Source organism: Lycorma delicatula, chromosome 1 (assembly GCF_047948215.1).
Source record: "Lycorma delicatula isolate Av1 chromosome 1, ASM4794821v1, whole genome shotgun sequence".
In the NCBI taxonomy this organism is placed as follows: Eukaryota; Metazoa; Arthropoda; class Insecta; order Hemiptera; family Fulgoridae; genus Lycorma; species Lycorma delicatula.
This window is the reverse complement of record NC_134455.1, coordinates 387,525,064-387,547,619: the sequence shown is the minus strand read 5'-3', so window position 1 is coordinate 387,547,619 and position 22,556 is coordinate 387,525,064. Positions and strand designations below refer to the sequence as shown.

The 22,556-nt window shown below is 31.0% G+C and overlaps 1 protein-coding gene across 7 annotated transcripts; it reads left to right on the top strand.

Annotated features, from left to right (window-relative positions):
* Window positions 1-311: 311 nt before the first annotated feature.
* LOC142317335 (uncharacterized) lies at window positions 312-20,823 on the top strand. Of its 7 annotated transcripts, none has more exons than XM_075353806.1 (4): window positions 312-391; window positions 9,161-9,328; window positions 12,074-12,196; window positions 19,538-20,823. In XM_075353806.1, the coding sequence occupies exons 1-4, from the start codon at window positions 338-340 to the stop codon at window positions 20,804-20,806; spliced, it is 1,614 nt and encodes a 537-aa protein (XP_075209921.1). In that variant the 5' UTR covers window positions 312-337; the 3' UTR covers window positions 20,807-20,823. The 7 variants fall into 7 exon arrangements, with proteins under 7 accessions (XP_075209921.1, XP_075209923.1, XP_075209926.1 ...); XM_075353808.1 differs by lacking the exon at window positions 312-391 and adding an exon at window positions 432-500; XM_075353811.1 differs by lacking the exon at window positions 312-391 and adding an exon at window positions 509-935 and having other exon boundaries at window positions 9,195-9,328.
* The last annotated feature ends 1,733 nt before the right edge of the window (window positions 20,824-22,556 follow it).

The window sequence follows — 22,556 nt, the reverse complement described above, 5'->3', positions numbered from 1 at the left end:
TATGACTTCAATTTGTTCTTAAGAAATTATCTTTAGGTTAAGATACTACTTGTAATAAAAAGTTATAAGAATCTTATAACACACATGACTGAATTTATGTTTTTTTGCCATTAATATACTCCTTATCAACATTATAATTCTCGATTCTCTTTCAGAATATCAGATAAATTTTTCGCTGTACTTGCACAAACTGAATAAATTATAATCTGTTGTATTTTATAATAATTTAAAATGTCGTAAAGCTAATTACATAAATTTTAACAAGTCTGAATTATTATATTATGTTGACTTGTTAGGTTGGTCCCATTACCGTTGGCTGGTGTGAGTGTTTACGTTAATGTGTAAAACTCTTACTAATATAAAGTTTATTTCTCCTGTATCAATTTTTATTGTACATATTTTTATTATTTATTTATTAAATAACAAACATTATCGTTTTAAGTATTTGCTTCCACTCAAACAGATTGATAAATTTTGGAGGGCTTCGTTAATTATATTTTGTTAGTAAATATAATTTTTAACACAATTTGGGTATAGCTGTTTAATTTACGAGAGGGTTGATTTTAATGACTAGCCATCTTATTGTTGTTTATTACAGTTCTTGTATTAGTGTATATTAATTCCTGCTCCAGCTTCTCGGCATTTGTTAAGTGAAAGAAAAAAATACTTTATCAACTATTGAATTGTTTGTTATGCATACGCCCTTAAGTTAATGTTAATTTAATTAAAAACTATCGACGTTGGTTGTTCAAAACTGACTGTGAAAATATCCTTTACTATATAACATTTAATATTATACCAAAAATTTGTTACATTAAATGAGGAAGATGTTGAAATTAATAGGGCATGCTAGTACTATTACTCTGAATTATCCTAATTCATTTTCAATTCCTAAGGCTCTTGAAAGAATGATAACTGATTAGTAGTATAATAATGTAAGTAATCTAGTTTTTATTACTGATAATATCAAATTCTTCCCCTTTCCACTAGGTTACTGTTTATACAAGATACATATAGAGATCACATAAAATTTATGTGAAGTACATATCAACTTTATAAAATATCTTAATCATTTACAAACATAAAAGTGATGGTGATTTAAACTGTTAAATACAACTATTTGAGAAAAGTATGCTTTTGATTTAATTAAATTGATTTTGGCTTATATCATCAAAATTTTGGTTTTTAATGATAAAAATCTTAGTTTTATTCTAACTAGAAAAATTACTACACTTTGCATTCTGCATAGACTGTAGCTAGTTGTAAGAGGCTTTTATTTTTGTTGGCTTGTTTACTGTTGTTAATTAAATCACAAAAAAGAACTTAAAAGTGGTGGCAGTGAGAATATTTAATAAAAAGACATGTGTAGTTCGTGTACAACAATGTTAGTTATTGTATTAACTGTAGGAGATGCTTCAGCATTTAAAAAATACTGGAAATTGTAATGGCTGTAGGTTGGCCCATTAATAATAAAATACAAGATTATGAGAAGTTACTTAATCAGCTGACTAACTAGCAATAACACTGGTTTTTACAGATTGTGATTATTTTACATTTTTGATGAATCTGCTTAGAATTTCCCAAAGTTCAACGCGCTACATTATTATTGTTTATGAGGCTTTAGTGAAGTCTGTCTTAAAAGAAGTGAATGTAAGAAAAAAAATTTTAAGTAATTATTTTTAAGAGAATTTAAAAATTTTCTTATATTCAATTAATTATTATAGTTTTACTTTATCTTAATTGTTGTGATTGTAACAAGAAAAATAATTTGTTACGTTGTAAGTTTTTCCTGATGTATTGGTGTCTAAATCAACATTAGAAATTTCAAGTTTATAGATTTGCTGTGAGATTATGATAATGATTATGGAGTTGATGAATCAGGTGAGGTTTCAAATCTATGTGGAAATACAGTTACACTATGTATTCTTATGTGCTCCATTTCTGCACATTGTAAGGCCACAGTAATTTTTGTTTTGCCACTCCCAATTTCATTGCACACTTCAGGTAATTTTCTGTGTTCACGTATTTACAAAATATTTGAAATTCATCCTGTGGTGATGTATCTGCAGTACTCACTCCTACTGCAGATATTTGTGTGACCATTATCTCAGATAATGGTCACTAATGACCATTAGATAATTGATACTGATAATCATATCTGTATCCCAAACACTATTACAGTGCCTTTCTATGTAATAGAAAAGATCTAAAGGCATACAGTGGTGGTCTATGCACAATCAGTGAACTTGTCATCAGGCAAGATTGTTTTTAACCAAGATATGTATAATGTTCAACATGTATCCAAGAAAATTGAAGTAATTTCTGAAGTACATTAAGTAAAAATAATAATTTTGGAATTAAATTAAGGGTTAGTAAGTTTTTATTTTCCCTTTTATATATATGTATATATATTTAGATTCAAAGAGTTTAAATATTTATTTTGACTGTATTTTTTTAAATGTTCATTTAATAACATTAGTAAAAAACATTACTAATGAATGTAGAAATGTTTGTTTAGTTAGCTTTCATTGTGTTGCCTGCAACATTAATAATATTTAATGACAAGTGATTAGATTATTCACTGGAAATAAATAAATAGATCTCTGTATGAGATGTAGCCATAAAAACATGCCCGTATTCAAGATTTGAAAATCCAGTAGCGTGAATTTATCAGAGATTCTAAAACTGAATAATGAAGAATAACTGAAGAATCTAAAACTGAATAAGTTTAAACAACTTATTCAGTTTTAGATTTTTCTTCCTTTTCTTATCATAGTTCCTGCCTAGAGGTGGAGTCTGCTGATATGTAATGCGCCTGCCATTTTGTTTGGTTTGCCATGTTCTCTGGCTGGACATTGACATCTAATCAGCCTTTTAGGTTGTCCTGACTCCAGATGGAATGTAGTTTTAGCCACTGATTGGTTGTCACTGCGCAAAGCATAGCCAAACTGTCGCATTCATGCTTCTCTCATTTTCTCGGGTATTGGTGCAACACCAGTTGCCTTTATTGTACATTCGGGTTTGTGATGAGGTCAAATCGTGTGGTCAAGTGACCACCACAGCATGTGCATTTCCATGGTGTGCCTTGTTCATGTATTTTTGTCATAGGTCAGCACTCAGCTCTATACAGCATTACCAGTCTTACTCTCACAAACTTTTAATTTCAAGAATTCTAGAATTCAAGGCACAAAGAATGACAGTGACCGGGTGTCGCTTTATCCATGCTACGTTTACTCTCATCCACGTGACCTGCAATGCATGATTTGTGACCCCAGATACTTGAATTTGTTAAGCAGCTGTTCATTGATCATTATGGATCTGTTGGTTTATTTGTGTGTGTGCTGATTTTGAGAGATCAAGCAGTCCAAAATGCATGCAACTTCTATGACTTTGTCACGTAGCTGATGGCCATGCCATTTATTGTGCCCTTTGTCCGTAGTAATAGAGTTTATAACCCTTGTATATGGCACATGCTTTGGCCCCAGTCTACTTTGTCCTGTATGCAGAGTTCAACATGCAATGTGAACTAGGGTGGTTGAGGTTGTTAGGTGCTGAAAAATTTATTTATTATTCAGTTTTTTGTTTGTTTTTAAAAAGTTTCTTAACAGGATTCATTAGTAAGGAATTGGATTTTGGTTTTGTATAGTTTTTTTAAGTGATTAGTATATATATATTGATATATACATATATATATGTATATATATATATATATATATATATGTATATATTGATATATAATTTCTCAATTTTTGGTTGTGAAGGTACCCTTTATTAGGCCACTTGTATAAGTAATAGTTTGTTTGGACTTTTTGTGACTGGGACTGACGTGGACGGTTTAATATTTAGATATATTAAAATTATAAATATTTAGTTGATTTAAATCGTTTAAATCATTATGTTTATTATAATATTTATTTTAGTATTTATTAAAAGTTATTGTTTATTGGCAACCATTTTGTTTATGTTGTTTCTTATTGGTTGTCATCTTTGTTTACTTGTGTTTCAATTGGTAGTTGTTTTTTAAGGTGTTTCACCATTGCCTGTTGTTTATTTATAACGTCAGTGTGCTTTTTGTGTTTAGGAGTTTTTTTGTTGTGTTTGTGATTTCGAAAATGTCTAAAACTAAGGGAAAATGGGTAAGTCCAAGAGGGCTAAACCTCACAAGGAGATTGAGGTTATGCTCGATACTCTTCATCCTCTGGGGATGAGAAGTAACAAGCAAGTGTTTCTAGTTCTTTATGGGCTGGAAAGAGTAAAAATTGTTAATGATTGGGTAGTTTTCTAAAGGTAATGGGAGGGCTGGAAGTTCAGTCCCATTAGTACAGGCGTTTGAAGAGAAGTACGACTTTATTCAAGTTTCAGGTCATCCTTCGACAAAAGAGGCAGGACCTGAGAATTGGTAATAATAGAGACAAAGAAGGAGTTAGTCATCATTGCTGACGACAAAGAAACTGTGAAGGTCATCTGTGACTTCTTTCAAATCAAAAAATCTGACTTGAAAGTCAACCCTAAAGGGGTGTTATAAAGTGACTGTCTGCAACGTAGATCGACGACTTTCTGAAGAAGAATTAATGGCTCTCATTATAAAATAAAATATTTTGATGGATGAGGCTGTATTCAAGTCTTGAGTGTTTATATTTTCAGCATAGAGATCCTGCTGATCATAATCTTGAGGTCTGGGATAAAATCCTACAATTATCTGGCACTGGTCGAATCCTTATTGGTGTGGATGTGAATGCTAAGTCACTTTTGTGGCATAACGATTTCACTGATGGCCATGAATTAATAGAGGGCTTTTTAGTTCAGTATGATCTACAGGTATATAACATACCTTGTGAGTTACCCATCTATGTAGGTATGGTAGATGAGCGTCAATTGTTTGGTGGAACAAACATCGATGTTGCCATTGGTAAGTTTATCCCTGCCAATGTTTGTAATGTGAAGGTGTTGATGATTGTTCAAGTGATCAACGATTGATTGCCTATGAGATTGCTAATCCGGATTTATAATTCTATGAGATTGTAGCATTCTGGTACAGCAGGATCGTTTCCTGCACAGGCATGCAGACTGGAAAAAATTTGTGGAGTTTCTTTCAGCCAGGCTTCGAGTTTTGGATCAGAGTCTTTATTGTAAGTGGTGGAGTTTGATTCTCTCCTGCGGCTGAGGTTGCCCAGCAGTTGTAGCATCCAGGCTTATGCTGTGGCGGTGGGCTCCTGCTGGTCAAAGGATGTTCACGGAGGGAGGTTGAACTCTAATCCACTCAAGCTGTAGCATCAACTCAAGATGATGTTTAGCCCAGAAAAGACCATGATGATGCTTCTCAAAGGCTGTTTTGCAGTGAGTTGGCAAGTCCATGTTTCAATGGCAGGCCAGCATATAAAATATGTTCCGGTTCAAAAGTACCTCAGGATATTTCTTGATGAGAAACTGCCATTTAAGAAGCACCTTCAGTATGTCACAGAGAAGACCTGTAGTACCTTCTTTGGTATTCAATGTGCGGTTAATCCTGATTGGGGGTCTTAATTCTAAGACCATGAGCATACTGTATAAAGCATGTGCGAGGCTATTATGCTATATGCAGCGTTGGTTTGGGTGGACAGGCTAAAATATTAAAGCTCAGGTCATATTATTAAGGCAATATCGTTAATGGTAATTGGTGGTTACGGTACTACTTCCTGAGAGGCAATCTTGGTGATTGCAGGTGTGAAACTGATAGACTTGATTGCGTCTGAGAAGCAGCAGCGATACCTTGCTAAGAAGTCCAGTGAGTTGACTTCAGATGCAGTTTGAGAAATTGAACAACATTATAATTCCTTATGGCAGGCCAGATGGGATGAGACAGAGGGTGGGTGTTTACGTATGATCTCTTTCCAAATGTTGTTGGTTTGTAGAACGCCTCTTTGGTACACCGTAATAAATATATAACATAATTTCTTTTCAGCCGTTTGATGACACCTACCATGTTCTTTATGAATGCTCAAAGTATGAGTTAATGCACACGGAGACCACCTGTCTGCTTGTTTTAACAGGTCGACATTGGATCTTTGTGTAAACTGGACGAGCCAGGCTGAATGGGAAAATAATGGAGAGTTTTATAGTGTACTTATTAAATGAAAGGATTGCTGTGGGGATCTAGAGCCCTGCTTGAATTTCTCTAGTATTATGTTTTTGTTACTGTTTTGTCTTATAATTTTGTTTTTTCCTTTGTTTTGTTTCAATGTTATTGTTCCATGTAATATTTTTGTTTCGTGTTGTATGTATAACTCACTCTTACTTTCTATGGATAGATAGTTCAGTTCCTTTGTTTAATTAAGTCCTTTCAGTCTTACGTAAGACTCGGTAAGATGTGTTTTGTTTTGAGCTCATTAAATAGTAATACACCAAAGGGAATATCACTCATTGCATTTACATTGATGGCATCGTGGCCGAGGCAGACTGAAATATGTCAAAAGCTGAGGTTTTGTAAATGACCTCTGCTAAAGTCCATAAGGGCTAAGAACAGAGGGGGCGGCAGAGAGGGTGTCTTTCCCTATTGTGGGGAGGGGGTCAGAATGTCTTTTATACAAGCGCCTTTGTCAACACACCATTGTTTTAAGACGTCTGCAAGTTCACAGCTGCAACCAATTAGCATACGAGTATTGATACTGGCTAGGCAAATTCAGGGGACTTGTTTATTTAGCCTGGCCTGCCCTTGTTCAGGTACCTCTTGCCCACTGTTTGCATCGTTCAGGCGAAGATGGTGTAAGTCACCTACAGGGTACATCCTAGCACTCCACATGAAATTTTAAGGCAGTCTGCATTGAGAACAACGTTCAACATCCAGCTTGTCCCGCTACATGATGTTAAGGGCAGTTATGAGCTACTGTTAGCAAAAAGAGGCCACCACCAGCCATGAGACTTTGTTCTAGGGGCGGCTCACACTCACCCCCATCATGATCTTTTATCAGCTTTGTGGTATTTTATCGTGGCACAAATGCCACCAAGTACCCCATCATGTCTGAAGATCACCGATCCTTATTTGGGTCACCCCTTATTCACAGATAACCATCATACTGATCCACAGCCTAGGGTTGCATCCTCTTGTCCACAGGTAGGCTCCCAATCCATAGGGAAGAAAATTTTAAATTGTATGCTTAAAATATTCTAAAAAAAAAGATTTTTTTAAATTATTTGATTTAAAAAAAAGACGATCTTGACAAATCCGAATAAAACAGTCAATTACATATTCTATTAAAAATAAAAATATCATTTATTTATCTTATATTTTTAACAATCTTTGTATAGATTAAAAGAATAATAGTAACAACTGAAAAAGTATTATTTATATTTAATCCCCATTCAAACAAATTTATTTCTTTTAAAAGATTAAGCCTACATAATTTTATTCAAAAGATTATTGATTTTCTTTATTCCTTTATCTTATTAATTTTTAAAATGTAATAAAATCTGAAATAAATAAATCAATAAGAAGAGAAAACTATCAAAATCTTAACTGTTATTACTAATATGGCAACTTAAATTTGTTTTCATCTTAAACCTTGAAAGATTACTTTCAAGAAATTTACAATGAAAAAAGTCACACACTACATTATTAGGAAAAAAGCGCTTAAAAATTGCCAAAGTTAATGTTATTTATAAGAAAGTGTTTTCAAAATAGATCAATGTTTACTTATCTGATATTTCACAGATTCCTAAAATACAAGAAGAATGAAAAAATTTGTATAAAATATTTTTGATTCAAATTTGAAATTAAAAACTAACATGATTAAATATCAAAGCGAAATAAATAATAATTTTGTATATTATAAATTATTGTTTTTTTTTATACTTATAGAGAAAACGTAGGAAAAAAACAATTAAAAAAGTATCTATTTATTTTTAAATAAAATATTCTTGTTTTGTATTAAAAAAAAAAATGTTAAAGAAATGTAAAAACATGATAATATTACAAAAGTAATTCGTAGCAAAATTTTGAAATTGTTTATTTTTTTTTAATTTCATGCAGTTGAGATGTTTTAGTTAGTTTGTATCATTAAGACTAAACATTTGATTTTATGGGAAAAGGAGATTTGAATTACACCTAACGTCATTTGACTTGAGTAATCTATTATAATTGATCTTTTAAGTGTAACTCCACCCATTAGCAGTTTATTCTTACTTCACACACTTTAATTTCCAAGTAGTTGTCAAAAAAATCAGTTCATGAAGGACACAGTTTATATTGTTAGTAGGAACCAGTTATTTATTCCCCTTGATGTAACATACAAAAGTAGTCTACATGTGTGTAGGTTAATTTACAGCTTACAGTTAAATTAAAATCAGCTGACAATAGAATTATATCATTTATATATGTCAAACAAACAGTTCGTCATTTAAGAGCCTAATCATAAATGAAAGAATTTTTCAAATTTTAAGTTTAACAATAGCAAATATTACACTAACCTAGAAATATTATAAATTTTTAATTTAGACTAAAATATTAAGAAAAGCATTTTATAAATGCAAACATAACCACATTTTTATGAATGAGCAGATAATTTGAATATGATAACTCTTTTAAATTGCAACACCTCTTTAATAGCTTAACAATAATTAATATTTAATTCATTGATCATATAGTAAACTTATAATTGAGCATGATAGAACTTGTTTTAACAAGTAATGAAGCTAATGCATTACCTGATATATTATTTTATAACAAATAATGAATCCGTGGATTCAAAGATTTTGTTATGTATTGGTAAGGTTATATTTAGCATGCCATTTTGTAGTATGCACAGGTGATTTGTATTAATGATTATTAATTGCAATACTCTAGACAACATATTTAAAAATTATATCTTTAGTTGCACATTTTATACAAATTCAATTGGCTATTACATAATACAATTTACAAAACACTAAGAGTGTAACAAATTTATCTTATCTTTCATGTAAAGTTAGAACATTAACAGAAATTTCTCTTGTATAGTATTATAGAAGGACAAGTTAGACTACTGCCTCAAATCATTTAACCTGTTATCATATTATTGGTTGAACTATGTTCATAAATGCTGAGGTGGACAATTTAACACAGGCTGGGGTTTTAAAAATTACTTTTAATAGTAGTAAATTTTTCATTATTTTCAAAATATTTTTTTAATTTTGTTAACCATTACAGAAAATGAGTGCAACAGATGATGTCTTAATTGCAGATGAGACACTTCCATGCAAGTATCTGAAAGTAGAAATTGCTGATAAAGAAGAAGAGTTTGATATTGGAGAAAATGAAATAGATTGTTTATCATCAAACAACATTAAAATGGAAGATGATGTTTTATTTGAGAATGTAAGTAAAATATTATAACATGATCTATTTTAAAAAAAGTTTTTGTAACAAGGGGTGGGGGATACTCCCACAATTCTCTCTGTAGAGGTTTATAATAGAAAAGACCAAAATTATAAATGTTTTTGTGGTCAAATGGGTAAAAAATACAGTATTCTAATCATAATATTTTTTTCTATAACCAATTATTTTGTAATATAAATATAAAAACTTTTATTGAAAAATCATTAATAATGTAAAAAAATAAGAATACTTTTTCCAATAGAAAAGGACAACGGATTTTAAAAATAAACATTTAATTTTATTGTGAGTATACACTACAGTGGCTTCGTTTGTTTATATTAGATTTAATTGCAAAATTTCTGTACAATTATTTATTCAATATATATATATATATATATACATATATATAAAATATAATTAATTACAATTAATATAAAAATACACAGAATTTTAGTTTTTCTCAAAAACCCTTTATTTATTCATCAATATGGATTTTGTTTTCTTCAAAGTACTCCCTTTCAGATATTTATATTTGTACAAGCGCTTTTTACAATTTTCGAAGCAAATCTGGAATGCAATTTTCAGTACAACGTTTAAGCTCCTCAGCTATTTTGTCTTTATCTCTTCAGTGTTGGTAAAACTTCATCCTATCATGGTTCTTTTCAGCTTGATGAATAGGGTGAAGTCACAGGGAGCCATGTCAAGTGAATATAGAGGTTGAGGCATCACAACAGTATTGTTTTTGGCTAAAAGTTCATGAACAAGCAGTGAAGTATGTGGACTGGTGCATTATCGTGGTGCAGTTACCATGAATTGTTTCACCACAAATCTGGGTGTTTTCTTCGGATTCCTTCATTCAAACAGCGTACAACTTCACTTAGCCGTTGAATTCAAAGAACACAGTAATCAGAACCTTCACATTCGATCTAACTTGACAAGCTTTTTTCAGTCTTGGCTCTTCAGGAAGCTTCCATTAGAACAATTGGGCGTAAGTTTTGACATCATGCCCATACGCATACATGTTTCATCACCAGTTATGACCCTTTTGGGCAGTTCCGGATTGTCTTTCACTTCATTCCTAAGCAATGTTCATTCACCATTACTTTTGTTCAAAATTCAATAATTTTGGAACAAATTTTGCAGCCACATGTTTCATGCCCAAAACATCCAAAAAAATTTCTTTGAATGAGCCAAATGATATGCCGACGTCATCTGCAACCTCCTGATAATGATTTGGCTATTGTCCATAATAATTTTTTTTACTTTTTCAACATTATCATCGGTTGTTGATGTGCTGGGATGTACACAGTGCTCGTCATCTTCATCTTCATGGCCCTCTTGGAAACATTTTTACTACTCATAAACGTTTGTTTTATTCATAGAAGAATCGCCAAAAGTAACATTCAATATTTCCAGTGCACTGCTGCACTTTATTCCATTCTTAAATCAAAATTTAATGCAAATTCTTTGTTCCATTTTTTCCATGAGTTAAAAATAGCTAACATATAACACCTTTTTACCTTTGGCACCGACATATCACCTTTGTAACGTGTCAACACATGTAATGTTATCAACAGCCGATAATAAACTAAGCATCCAATATGGCTACCAATGTAAACACACAGTAGGGATAAGTGTACCAACACAACAACAAAAAAATTATACAGAAATAAAAAAAATTCTGCATATTTTAACTTTGTACATTATAATTTGTATATATATATATATTACACATGCACACACACACACACACACACACACACACACACACACACACACACACACACAGTTAGAAGCATTACAAAATTAAAATGATATCTGTAATATGCAGTTCTGCTAGAGAACTAACTGTCAAGTGTATGAATGGTTCTCACTTTCAAAAAAAGTGAAATGTCAACTGATTCCAATTTCATTCTGAATATTCTTCAACTTGCCAAAAGGATGAAAATGTCAAAAAAATTCATGCAATTGTGCTTCTTTTCCAAGATCATTACTGGTGATTCATCATGATTTTATGGTTAAAAACCAAACAGCAGTGAAGACAGTGGAAGGCTGCAGTGTCACCTTGCCCAAAAGCTCATCAAGTGAAGTCAAACTTCAAGGCAGCAGTCATTTGTTTTTTTCAATGTGAGAGGGGTGGTGCATTTGGAATTCATTTTACCAGGTTGGACTTTTAGCCGGGGTTTCTATTTGGAGGTTCTGAGAAGATTGCCCAACAATTTGTGGCAAAAATGTCCAGTTTGTGGCAGGTGGGTGGTGACTGGTCTTTTCACCGTGACAATAATCTGCTCACACAGCTCTCTCATTACACTAATTTTTAATTTTAAAAAAACCACATGATTCCCTTGCCCCTCCTTTAGTCACCTGATTTAGCTCTATGTGATTTTATTTGTTCCTTCAAATGAAGAGGGACTTGAAAGAAAAGTGTCTTGCTGATTTCTAACTCATTGCTAGAAATTAAATTAAAAATATATACCTGGCTTAAATAAAATGCTGTAAAAGATAAAAAGTAATACTTTAAATTATTGAGATTTCTACTTTTAAAGTAAGTAGCTAATAGAAAACAACATTCAACTACTTATAAACTTTGTTTGGTTTTTTTAAACTATTAATGAATGGCTATTTTATATATGCACATTTAAAGATTTGTAGATGTGTATACGTTTATAAAAATATTGTATCTTGTTTATTTACTTGAACTAAATCAAATTATTTTTGTTTTACCATATTTGTTCACTTTTACAGGAAATTGATGATAACTCACAGTCATCTTTTCTTACGGAAGAAGACCCGCTGCGTATAGAAATTGGTGATATTAAGTCAGATCCTGACTGTAATGGAAATTTGTCAGTTAAACATGAAGAAGTGGTAAGATATTTGTAGTTGTTTTATCACTTTGAATACATACTGGAAATTTTACTGCTTGGTTTTTAGTTTATAAGATTTTTAGTTTTATACTGGATTCTCATGTGATTAAGCTTAAATGCTACTGAACTCCAAAAACTTTTTTTTTTTAGTGTTATTAATTCATTTTATTGAAGTAACTTTTTATAATACTATTAAATAATTATTTTACTGTTAGTAATTTTGAAAGATGGTTAAATTAATATTATGGTAAACCTTCTTTCCTATGTATACTTCGTGTTTATGTGTTCTTGTCAGTAGTTTTTGAATGAATTTACTCTTTCCCAATAAAGCCTCATTAAAAAAAAATATTATACTGTCAAAGCACTATATAACGAAATTGAGAATCCCATTAAATAGAGGTAGTGCAATTTAAGATTTTTGTTACCCTCTGATCCATAGGTTGTATAATTGACATTAATTTTTGTTGAAAAATACGACTTTTGGAGGATGTGCCATACAATTATCAGTAAAAAGTATAATTTTTTTTTTGTCTGGTAATCTCTTTGTTCAGCTTTTTTACCCAGTCTGTAAAAATGTTCATAGTCATCCACACCTTTTTGTTAAATATGTAGCCTACCTATAGAGATTTAACTCCTCAAAAACAATGCAGAGTTTTACTTTTGCTCATTATCAACATTTAAGTTTTTCAGTCCCTAGCATTGATGCAGCCAATAACACCGTAATTTTTAGCGTACTCTGTTTACCAAAAAAAAGCATGGATAATTTTTAAAAGTTAATGTTTTGTTGGGTAAACAAAATAGATCCGTTTCGTCCATGATGAAAATGTCTTTTTGCAGATATTCTTCTAAAATCGGTTTCTACACAGTCACTTATGGTGGCACTTGTACTTTCTCCAGAAATTATTACTGTATGACTAATACAATGACTTTCTTAAATTTCTCTAACCACCCATTGGTGCCTGGAAATCTTTTTATCTTAATGCAGCTCCAAATTTCAGGGCTTTTACTTTAATTAATGTCCCAGATAATGAAAGCTTTATTTTGCACATCACTGTCATCAATATTAAAATGGCTTTGTTGATATCACCATATGTGCTACTTTTTAATTTTCTCTATATTTTCTTTATTCTTGTCTAGTTCTTGTAGTACAGTATCACGACCCATTTATTGAAATTGTTAACAATGAACTTAGTGGGATTCCAAATTTTTGCACAATATTTTTTTTGTAACACCTTTGTCAACTTCATGTATAACAGTAATTTTTTCTGAAACACTAAGGCACTTCCGTTTTGACATTGCGTATGGCACTCTTAAGAAACAGTGCAGTACAGTACTGTATAACATGAGTAATGTAATCCAAAGATAGAAACCAATTGAATTAATCCCAGGAAAAGTTATTGTTGAACTGTATGTATGCACTGAACAATGGAGGGTGTGTGTGTTAAATGTTTTCTAGGAATTCTATTTATTATGTCAACGTACTGTAAGTAAATGAATAAAAGTTTGCACAGTAATTTTAGTGCTCTGTGTTAGTTAATGGATTCCAGGAAATTCCGCTACTTAATGTAAAGGCAGACAGTAACACGTGTTTAAATCTTTTATTCAAATTTTATTGTTAATGGGTTAAGAATCTTGGAAATTTTTCCATTATCAGTTCTAAAAATAACCTGTAATTTTTTAATGTTGTCAAAAATACTTGGTTTTTATATACAGGTGCAATTTACCTTATTAGTGTTAAAAAAACATTTATAAAAATTACTATATATTATGTTACTACGCAGTATGTCTCAGTTTCATTATATAGAGGTATAAATACGTTAAATAGAGGTAAATTTTTACGTTGATTTATTAAAATATCATGGTGCAATAAAAAAAATTTATAAAATTGAGGTTTGACTATTAGTATTATTATTACTTCTAATTGTAATTTAAAAAAAAAAATAATAAAGAAAAATGTAAAACAAAATTTATGCCATTCTAACATATATTATTTATAGCAATATCTATTTCTAGTTGATCTGCAGCAGAAATTTCAAAAAGCTGTAACACGTGCAGAATTTTTAATAAGTAATATTGAACTTATTCCTAATAATTAATATTACTAATTGATTAAGAAACACTTTTTTATCATGAAATATTTTATTCAACTAAATAAGCATATGTTAGGCTATATAAAATGAAGATTACAAATAATGTTAACATACCCTAAACACTGTCATATTAATTTAAATATATATTTTCTCATTTTTGCATTTATGTGGAGTCCAGTCTTTTTTTATAGAAACCAGCATGAGTCATCAATTATTGCTGGATCCCAGCACCATTGGTATCTGGTCTCCATAGTTCTATGTCCTTATGAAACCTCTCTTATTGTTCATCTCTAATTATGCCAAGATTTTCCATTAAGAAATTGATTTGGAAAATGTATTTTTAGCAACATTCAACATCCCACAATTTGGTGACTTGAGAAGCTTTGTAGTTCTTTTTTTTAATTTTCCTTTAAAAGCAGATTTTACAAGGTAAGTCAGTCTTAAATATATAAGGCAGATCACTCAGGCCCATTAAATATACCTAGTTCGGCATCGCTTAACTGTAAAAAAAATTATCTAAAGCCTTCACTTTCTTTATTCACAGCCTTAAAAATAATTTTCATCAATTTTAGCTTTATTTGAACTAGAAGAAGAAGAATTTTGGGTTGAACAGGAGGGCATCTTGATCAGTTTCAAAAAATCTCTGTTTTTTTTAAAGAACACTGCGGTTTTGCTTTACTATTTTATAAACATAAAATACCACAATATTTTCTAAACCATGTTGAAGGCCCATTTGTATAGTTATGACTGTCTAATCACCTAAACTGCTTATATTAAATTGCATTCCATAGAATGACCATTCTATCATCAAAACCTAGTAAGTGACTTCTTGTTTTTATTGTGGATTAAAACTCCTTGTAGGCTATACTTAGTTGAATCAATTAAAACATGCTACTCTGTAAGTTTTTGGTCTTCATGGTTCAGTAATTAATTCATCAGTATCAAAACATACACAAAAAGAACCCTCCATTTCATAAAACACTAAAAGCAGCACTTGTTTTGTAGAAATTTTCAGCCTTCTGTTTTGATAAGCTGAAGTCGCACACTAAATTGTTTAATTAAATTCATTTTGATGGATAAGATGTCTTCACTGTATATCTGAGAAGTGGTATATAAGTGGGATAACAAGTGTTCTCAGAAAGATATGCATTTTTGTCAGTTGATATCATCACAGTCACTATGTTCTAAGAGTAGGTGGCACATTCAGTTATTTAATCTTATGTTTTTTTTTTTAAATCCTTTTGTGTTACATCAAAATAATTGAAAGGCTCACGTGGCACTAAGGACAGCTAATGACATAGAGTTTCTGTTGTCTCATTCACTGAGCTAAAGGCACGTTACAGCTTACACAACAAATCTGTGAAGCCCAATTTTTATTTTTATTCTATTATTACAAATAAAAAATAATTTTTTCTTATTTTTTTTGTTGTTATTGATCTAACTTTAATATTAAACTTCCACATATATAACAAAATTTATCTGGTGAATTTTTACATGATCTGCTATGAAAACTTGACATTTTGGGAGTAAAAAGCACACAACTGCACTAAATGAATGCCATTTCTCTACTGAGAATAAATACAGACCAAGACACCATTACATTGCCCCCACCACTATACTGCACTTGTCAACTGCAACATAGTGAAAACTCTAAATTATGGTAAAGGGTGGTAATTAATGATAGGGTAATACAGAAATGTAATCTGCTGGACTTTATTAATTGTTAATATTTAAATTACAAACAAAGTGAAAAATAAAAATGATAATTTGTTCTTTGCTGACAAGTGTTTTCATTGAAATTAGTGGCTTGTGGCATGATGCAGGAAAATTTGTAAAGTTTTATGTGGCTTCTCTTTATCAGTGAGTAAAAGTCTAAGTGTGGGTCAGTTTCTTTTGAATGATGTTAGACATTATATAAAAGAAGAATCTCGTTTGTATCTTCCTTCTACTTCAGCATGTCAGCCTTAGTTAACTTCTTCAATAAACTTCCTCAACAAATCCTCAGGAAAAAATCAAAAGGGTCATATCCAGTGGCCATGGTGACTGTGTGTTACATATATTTGAGTCATTATTTTTAAATAACAAATAGATAATTGGAAACTGTTACATTAATCACTGGTAATTTTCTATCTTGTTACCAGAATTGCTACAGAAAAACTCACAACATTGCTAAGAATGAGGTCTCTTCAGAAAATAACCAAACTTTAATTTTTTAATCTTTATTATTAATTTTTACAGATTATTGGTCCTTGTCCCCTTCAGAGTACTCTCCTCCCCTACTCACACTTTTCCCAGTGATGTTTCCACTTTGCGAATCAGTCTTGGATAGCTTCATTTGAAATGGCCTTTAAGATGTGTAACAAATTTGCCTTTAATTTTGGAAATAAGAAAAAATTGCAAGAAGTCAGGTCTGGTGAGTAGGGAGGCTGAGGGAGGACAGTCATCTGATCTTTGGTACAAAACTGACAAATTGACAATGTTGAGTATGCAAGTGCATTCTCGTGGCGAAGGAACCATGAGTTGTCTCACCACAAATCCGGTCTCTTTTTGCAGATTTTTTCACGTAACCATTGTAAAACACCTTGATAGTATGCATGGTTCATTGTTTCACCTTGAGGCAAGAATTCAAAATGCACAATTCCATTAAAATCAGAAAGCACATTGACATCGGATCAAGACTGACGTGCTTTCTTGGGGCGTGGAGATCCTTTGCCACTCCATTGTGATGATCGAACTTTTGTCTCGATGTAGCCGTAAACCCAGCTTTCGTTTCTTCTTATGACCCTTTGCATGAATGTTTCATCATCATCGTGTTGTTCAAGAATTACCAACAAACATCCACTCCATGTTCTTTCCGCTGTTTGGTTATCAAATGAGAAACAAACTTTGCTGCAACTTGATGCACGTTCAATTTTTCAGTCAAAATATCTTGGCGTGATCCAGTTGAGTTGCTAACCTCTTCTGCAAGTTCTCTGACAGTCAGTGATTTGCATGCACCAGGTTGTTGATTTTCTGATCGTGGGAGTAATCAGTTGAAGTCAAAGGCCTTCCTGATCGAGGATCTCTTCAATTGACTGACGACCACTTCTAAATGGTGAAAACCATTGTATCATTGTGTATGACCCAGAGCATCATCTCCATAAGCTTGTTACAAAAGTTGAAATGTTTCTGTTAAAGTTTTCCCCAGTTTCACGTAAAATTTTATGTTGTATCCTTGCTTCTGAAAATCAGTTACACAAGCAGGACACAATGCTGCCAACCACACTTCAATAAATATCTGTTGGTGCATAATTAAAAATGTTCAGTTACTTTACCTCATATACAGCAGTTTTGTAAAAAATTAATCTTCTAAATGATTATTTCTTCAATTTTGTTTATCTCTGTTTAGAAATCTGTGTTGATATGAGAAACATACTCTAACACTGTCCTAACTGATTGATGCAAATCTCAGTTGCAAAAATTACCATACACATTATAAAAAAGGAGATTATCGGACATTTGGGAAATAGCCGCTTTATATTCATATAAATGAAGTCACTTAATTGAAATTTTGTACCATAAGGATTTGGATGATTGTTCGAAACAGCTTTAACATTCTCTTAACTGACTGATAGTCTCCATGTTGATTTCGTTTAGGTTAAGGAAATGTGTTTAAGGATGATGAGCCTGGCATACCAAGTTAATTATCCTGTTACTACCAGGTGATTGCAAACCTATCTATATTTTATCCTGTATGTGTGTACCTCCAAAAATTGTTTTGCTTATTTTTTCTAGTAATTTTTTTATTTAATGAGGGAAAGACTTCATGAACAATCTTCATAATTCATTTAATATACTGAACAGTTATTTAATCATTACCTGAAAATGATAGATTTATATATAAAACTATTTGGACAAAAAGGAAAGTCCATGATATTGCTAACAACTAAGTTATTTATTGCTTTAGTATTGAGTAGAAATAAGCTCCCAGCATATGGAATAGAAAATACCATTCACTATCTTTGAAACAAAATAATTAATATATAAATTCTTTGTAATTTAATCACACCATGACTGAATTATTTCCAAATAAATCATTTTAAATAAGTGATTTCTTGTTTACTTTTTCTATATCCTGATCAATTTAGAAGTTAAACTGTGAAAACAGTTTTTCTAGAATTTTGCTTCAAGTGTTTTTTCGTAGTAATAAAGTTAATTTCAAATATTAATATACAAAATATTTCACTGAGGGAAGATCAAAAAATACAAAAAGAGTGTGATAAAAGATAACTTATTTTTTATCACAAGTAATGTATAAGCAATTGTTGGCAAAACAAAAAAAAAATGTGCAGAATTTTTTAATCTTTAAAAAGGTATAACTTTTTTTTTGGTAGATCAGTAGTTTTTGAGATAGTTTGCAAAAAAAAAGAAGATTTTACCTGATTTCCCATTACTACAGATATCTTATTAATTCTGGAATCTTAATGAGTAAAATGAAAAATCTCACCAAAAAAGTTGTCAGTGGCCCCTAATTATTTCCTTTTTCAATATACTATTTTACTTTACTATTAATTTAATTTTTTTAAAAGATAATTTTTCTTAGAGACTGATTATTGCTAATTTTACAATTACAGTGTACAAAACAATCCTTCGTAGTTCAAACATGCCAAACCAGAATTTTTTTTCATTTTCCCTTGGTCTCAATTTTACAAAGGTGTTACTATAATAAATTAATACATATTGTTCCTGAAGAGTAAACCTTGTGTAATAAATAATTAAATTAAAAATTGCAGGTAGTATTGAAAGATATTCATGTACGAAAAAATGTAATGTGGTCTGTTTGTTCTGAAATATGTATAATCGGTCATGAGTAATCAGATATAAACAAATTTAGCTCATCAAACTGCTGGTTTGCTTCTTTCCTTAGCCACCTATTAAATACCCAAAGGAAGTCTTTCAAAATGATAGGGCATTTGAAAGACAATTACACGGGTAACATTTGCATGTTAGAACAAGTTGTTATGCTGTACTTTTACATTTATAAAAACATAGCGTAAGCCAGCAAATGCATGTAGCCACTAGATTGAGAAGATGTAGATAAAAATAGAATAAGTTTTAAGACTGATTGACAAGTAGCATAGTTTTTTGATAGAACTATCTTCTGCATTAGTAATAATCTGATATCAAATTTTATAATTCGATCTACTTCCTTGTTGTTGAGGCTTTAAATTGTAATAAAATTAAAATCAATTACTTTGTATTTTCTGTTGCAGGATCTTGGTGTAGAGACAGTGTGTGATGTTGATACAGTCGATGAAAATGTAGACCATTTTCTAATGAAGTGTCTTACATTTAGTAATGATATAATGTTAAATGAAAGTTATTGTGAGAATATTGCAAGTGAAAATGAGTTTGCTCAACAGAACCAAAGTTATACAAAATTTAAATGTGAACTTTGTAAAAAAATCTATAAACATGAACGTAGTTTGAAGACTCATTATATAAATGCACATTCTAATACATTTTTTTCATGTTCTTATTGTAAAAAGTCTTTTAAAAGTAAACAGTATTTAATCAAACATCTAAATATTCATACCAATGAGAAATTATATGATTGCAGTTATTGTCCAAAGACATTTAATCGGAAAGATGCCTTAACGATACATCTTAATATTCACACCAGTGAGAAGAAATTTGTGTGCAGTGTTTGTCTTAAATCATTCAATAATAAAGGTTCTTTATTACGACATATCAGACTTCATACAGACCAGAATGAGATATTTTCTTGTAATTTTTGTCATTACACATTTAATCGAAAGGTTGCTTTAATATCACATCTTAAAACTCACACTGATGAGAAGAATTTGGTATGTAATGTTTGTTTAGAACCTTTTGATGACAAACATAGTTTAATAAAACATTTAAACAGTCATTATGATCAGGAAACAAGTTTGCTTAATTCTTATCAAAATTCTTTTCCTGGAGAAAGTGAGTTAACACGTATTCCTAAAGATATTATTAGTGCCGATGAAAAAAAATACATATGTGGTTTTTGTCGTAAGTCATTTGGTCACAGAGATAGTTTAATTCTACATATTAAAACTCATTCCAGTGATAAAAGACATGTTTGCCATTTTTGTCAAAAATCTTGTATTCAAAGAAGTTCCTTGATAGCACATCTTAACAGTCATACATTAGAAACAAAGATTGTGTGTAGATTTTGTCAAAAATCTTTTAACCGTAACTTCAGTTTAGTAAGACATCTTAGTATTCACACTAATGAAAAAAACTATGTTTGTAATTTTTGTCAAAAAACATTTATTTCTAGTGGTGATTTAGTGAGACACGTTAATATTCACACAAATGAGAAATCATTTAAGTGTAATTATTGTGGAAAATCATTTCGTGATAAACGTAACTTAAATAGGCATATAAATTTGCATACTAAGGAGAAAACATTTTCATGTAATTATTGTAACAAGGTATATTATATGAGTGAGAGTTTGTTAGACCATGTAAAAAGTAAGCATAAAAATATATAATAGCCTGTATGAGTTAATTTTTTTTTTTCTAATCAGACCAATACAGCTGGAATCTAATCAAGAAAAAAACTTCATCTTATATTAACTAAAAATCAGACATTCCCTGAACACGGTTCCCACACTGTTATTATGGATATCTAGCATTTACCAGCCTCCAATCTGAAGGATCCAATGTTTCCCACGAGTCACTGGCAGACAGCAACCCAAGGGTGCCCCTGCTGCCCACCCATGAAGACATACACAGGACCAGATGCCCAACATCTGAAGCATCACTCCTCCTCAACTCTTAACATGACTCTACAGACCACCCACTGATCCAACCTGTTACAACATTGATACAATTATTAGTAAGTTGTAACACAGATACTGTTACAACTGATACAACCTTGTTTTTTCCTAACTGTCTCACTTAATACATTGCATACCAACGTGACGAATCGGATACATTCGTCTGTTTATATTAGGGGTCACTGTATCGATCCCAAACATCAGACAGATGTTTTTTCTATCGTCTGTCAAAAGAGCAGCATTTCTCGGATATTTTCATTTTACTAGTGGTTATTTGTCATAGTTTATAGAGTGTTTATTATCCTGATTTCTAAATCAGACTTCATTTTGTCCATGTCATTCTTGAACGTTTTTCACAATCTCTTCCCATTTTCCTCAATGATATTTATGAGTCTAGTGTTGTACAGTGTAATTTTAACCATTCCTGAGATATGTGGTTAATTGAAACCCAACCATCAAAGAACACCAGTATTCACGATCTAATATTCAAATATGTATAAAAGTAACTGGCTTTACTAGGATTTAAACACTGGAACTCTCGATTTCCAGATCAGCTGAATTGGGAAGACATGTTCACCACTAGACCAACCCATGGATTAAGCTGCACCTATCCTTTCCTTTCTTTTTCCTGTTTAGCCTCTGGTAATTACAAAATTAATTACAACAAAATTATTTTCTTATTTCTGTACAAATGAAAATTCGCCCATAAATAAAAATTTTGATGTATTCGCGTACATTATTCTGAACTGTAAAACCCAGTTTCAAATAATAATATTAACAAAAACCGGGTTACATGATAATAACGATTCTGATTGTAATTTAAATGGATACTAAATAATAATAAGCCGGGTAATTTAAATAAAATAATAAAGTATATTTTATAAAGACGAGTAGAAAATAAATAGATTAAACTATGAAATTCTTGGAGCTAATTCGACAGTCATAAACGTGATGATACAGGAAAATGTTGACATCGCTTGAAACACACTTTATCGTTTTCCTTCAGCTTCTGTTGATATTTTATTAAATTTTCTCAACGAGTGCTTACAAAATTTTGAAAGATGTAATAATACTCTCCTGATTGGCAGCTGAACATTAATTTGCGATAGGATTCCAATATCGCGAATTTATATTCCTGTACAATGTCCTCACAAGCTTCAAATCATACATTAATAAACCTATCAGAATTTGAAATGATTGAGTGGTTTCGGAGGCTAAACAGAAAAAGAGAGATCTTTGATCTGGAAGTAATATAGAATATCTTGCATTGTCTTATGTAGCAGGGTACACCGGGAACAAAATTTTAAAAAAACTTTGTTATTTTCAAATTTTAATGATGGTATTCTGGAAAATGACTGAAAAATGTCAACAGAAAAACTTTAAAAATTAAAAACAAGTACCATAATACATTTGATTTTTTTAAAAATCATATATTAATTGAATAAAAAATAATTATTGTTGT

Bases quoted from the DNA above. Each gene is read 5' to 3' on its own strand.
- LOC142317335 (XM_075353805.1), top strand. From the start codon at position 1,561: ATGAATCTGCTTAGAATTTCCCAAAGTTCAACGCGCTACATTATTATT. The intron at 9,329-12,073 runs GTAAGTAAAATA...TCACTTTTACAG, and splicing joins ATGATGTTTTATTTGAGAAT to GAAATTGATGATAACTCACA. The intron at 12,197-19,537 runs GTAAGATATTTG...TTTCTGTTGCAG, and splicing joins CAGTTAAACATGAAGAAGTG to GATCTTGGTGTAGAGACAGT.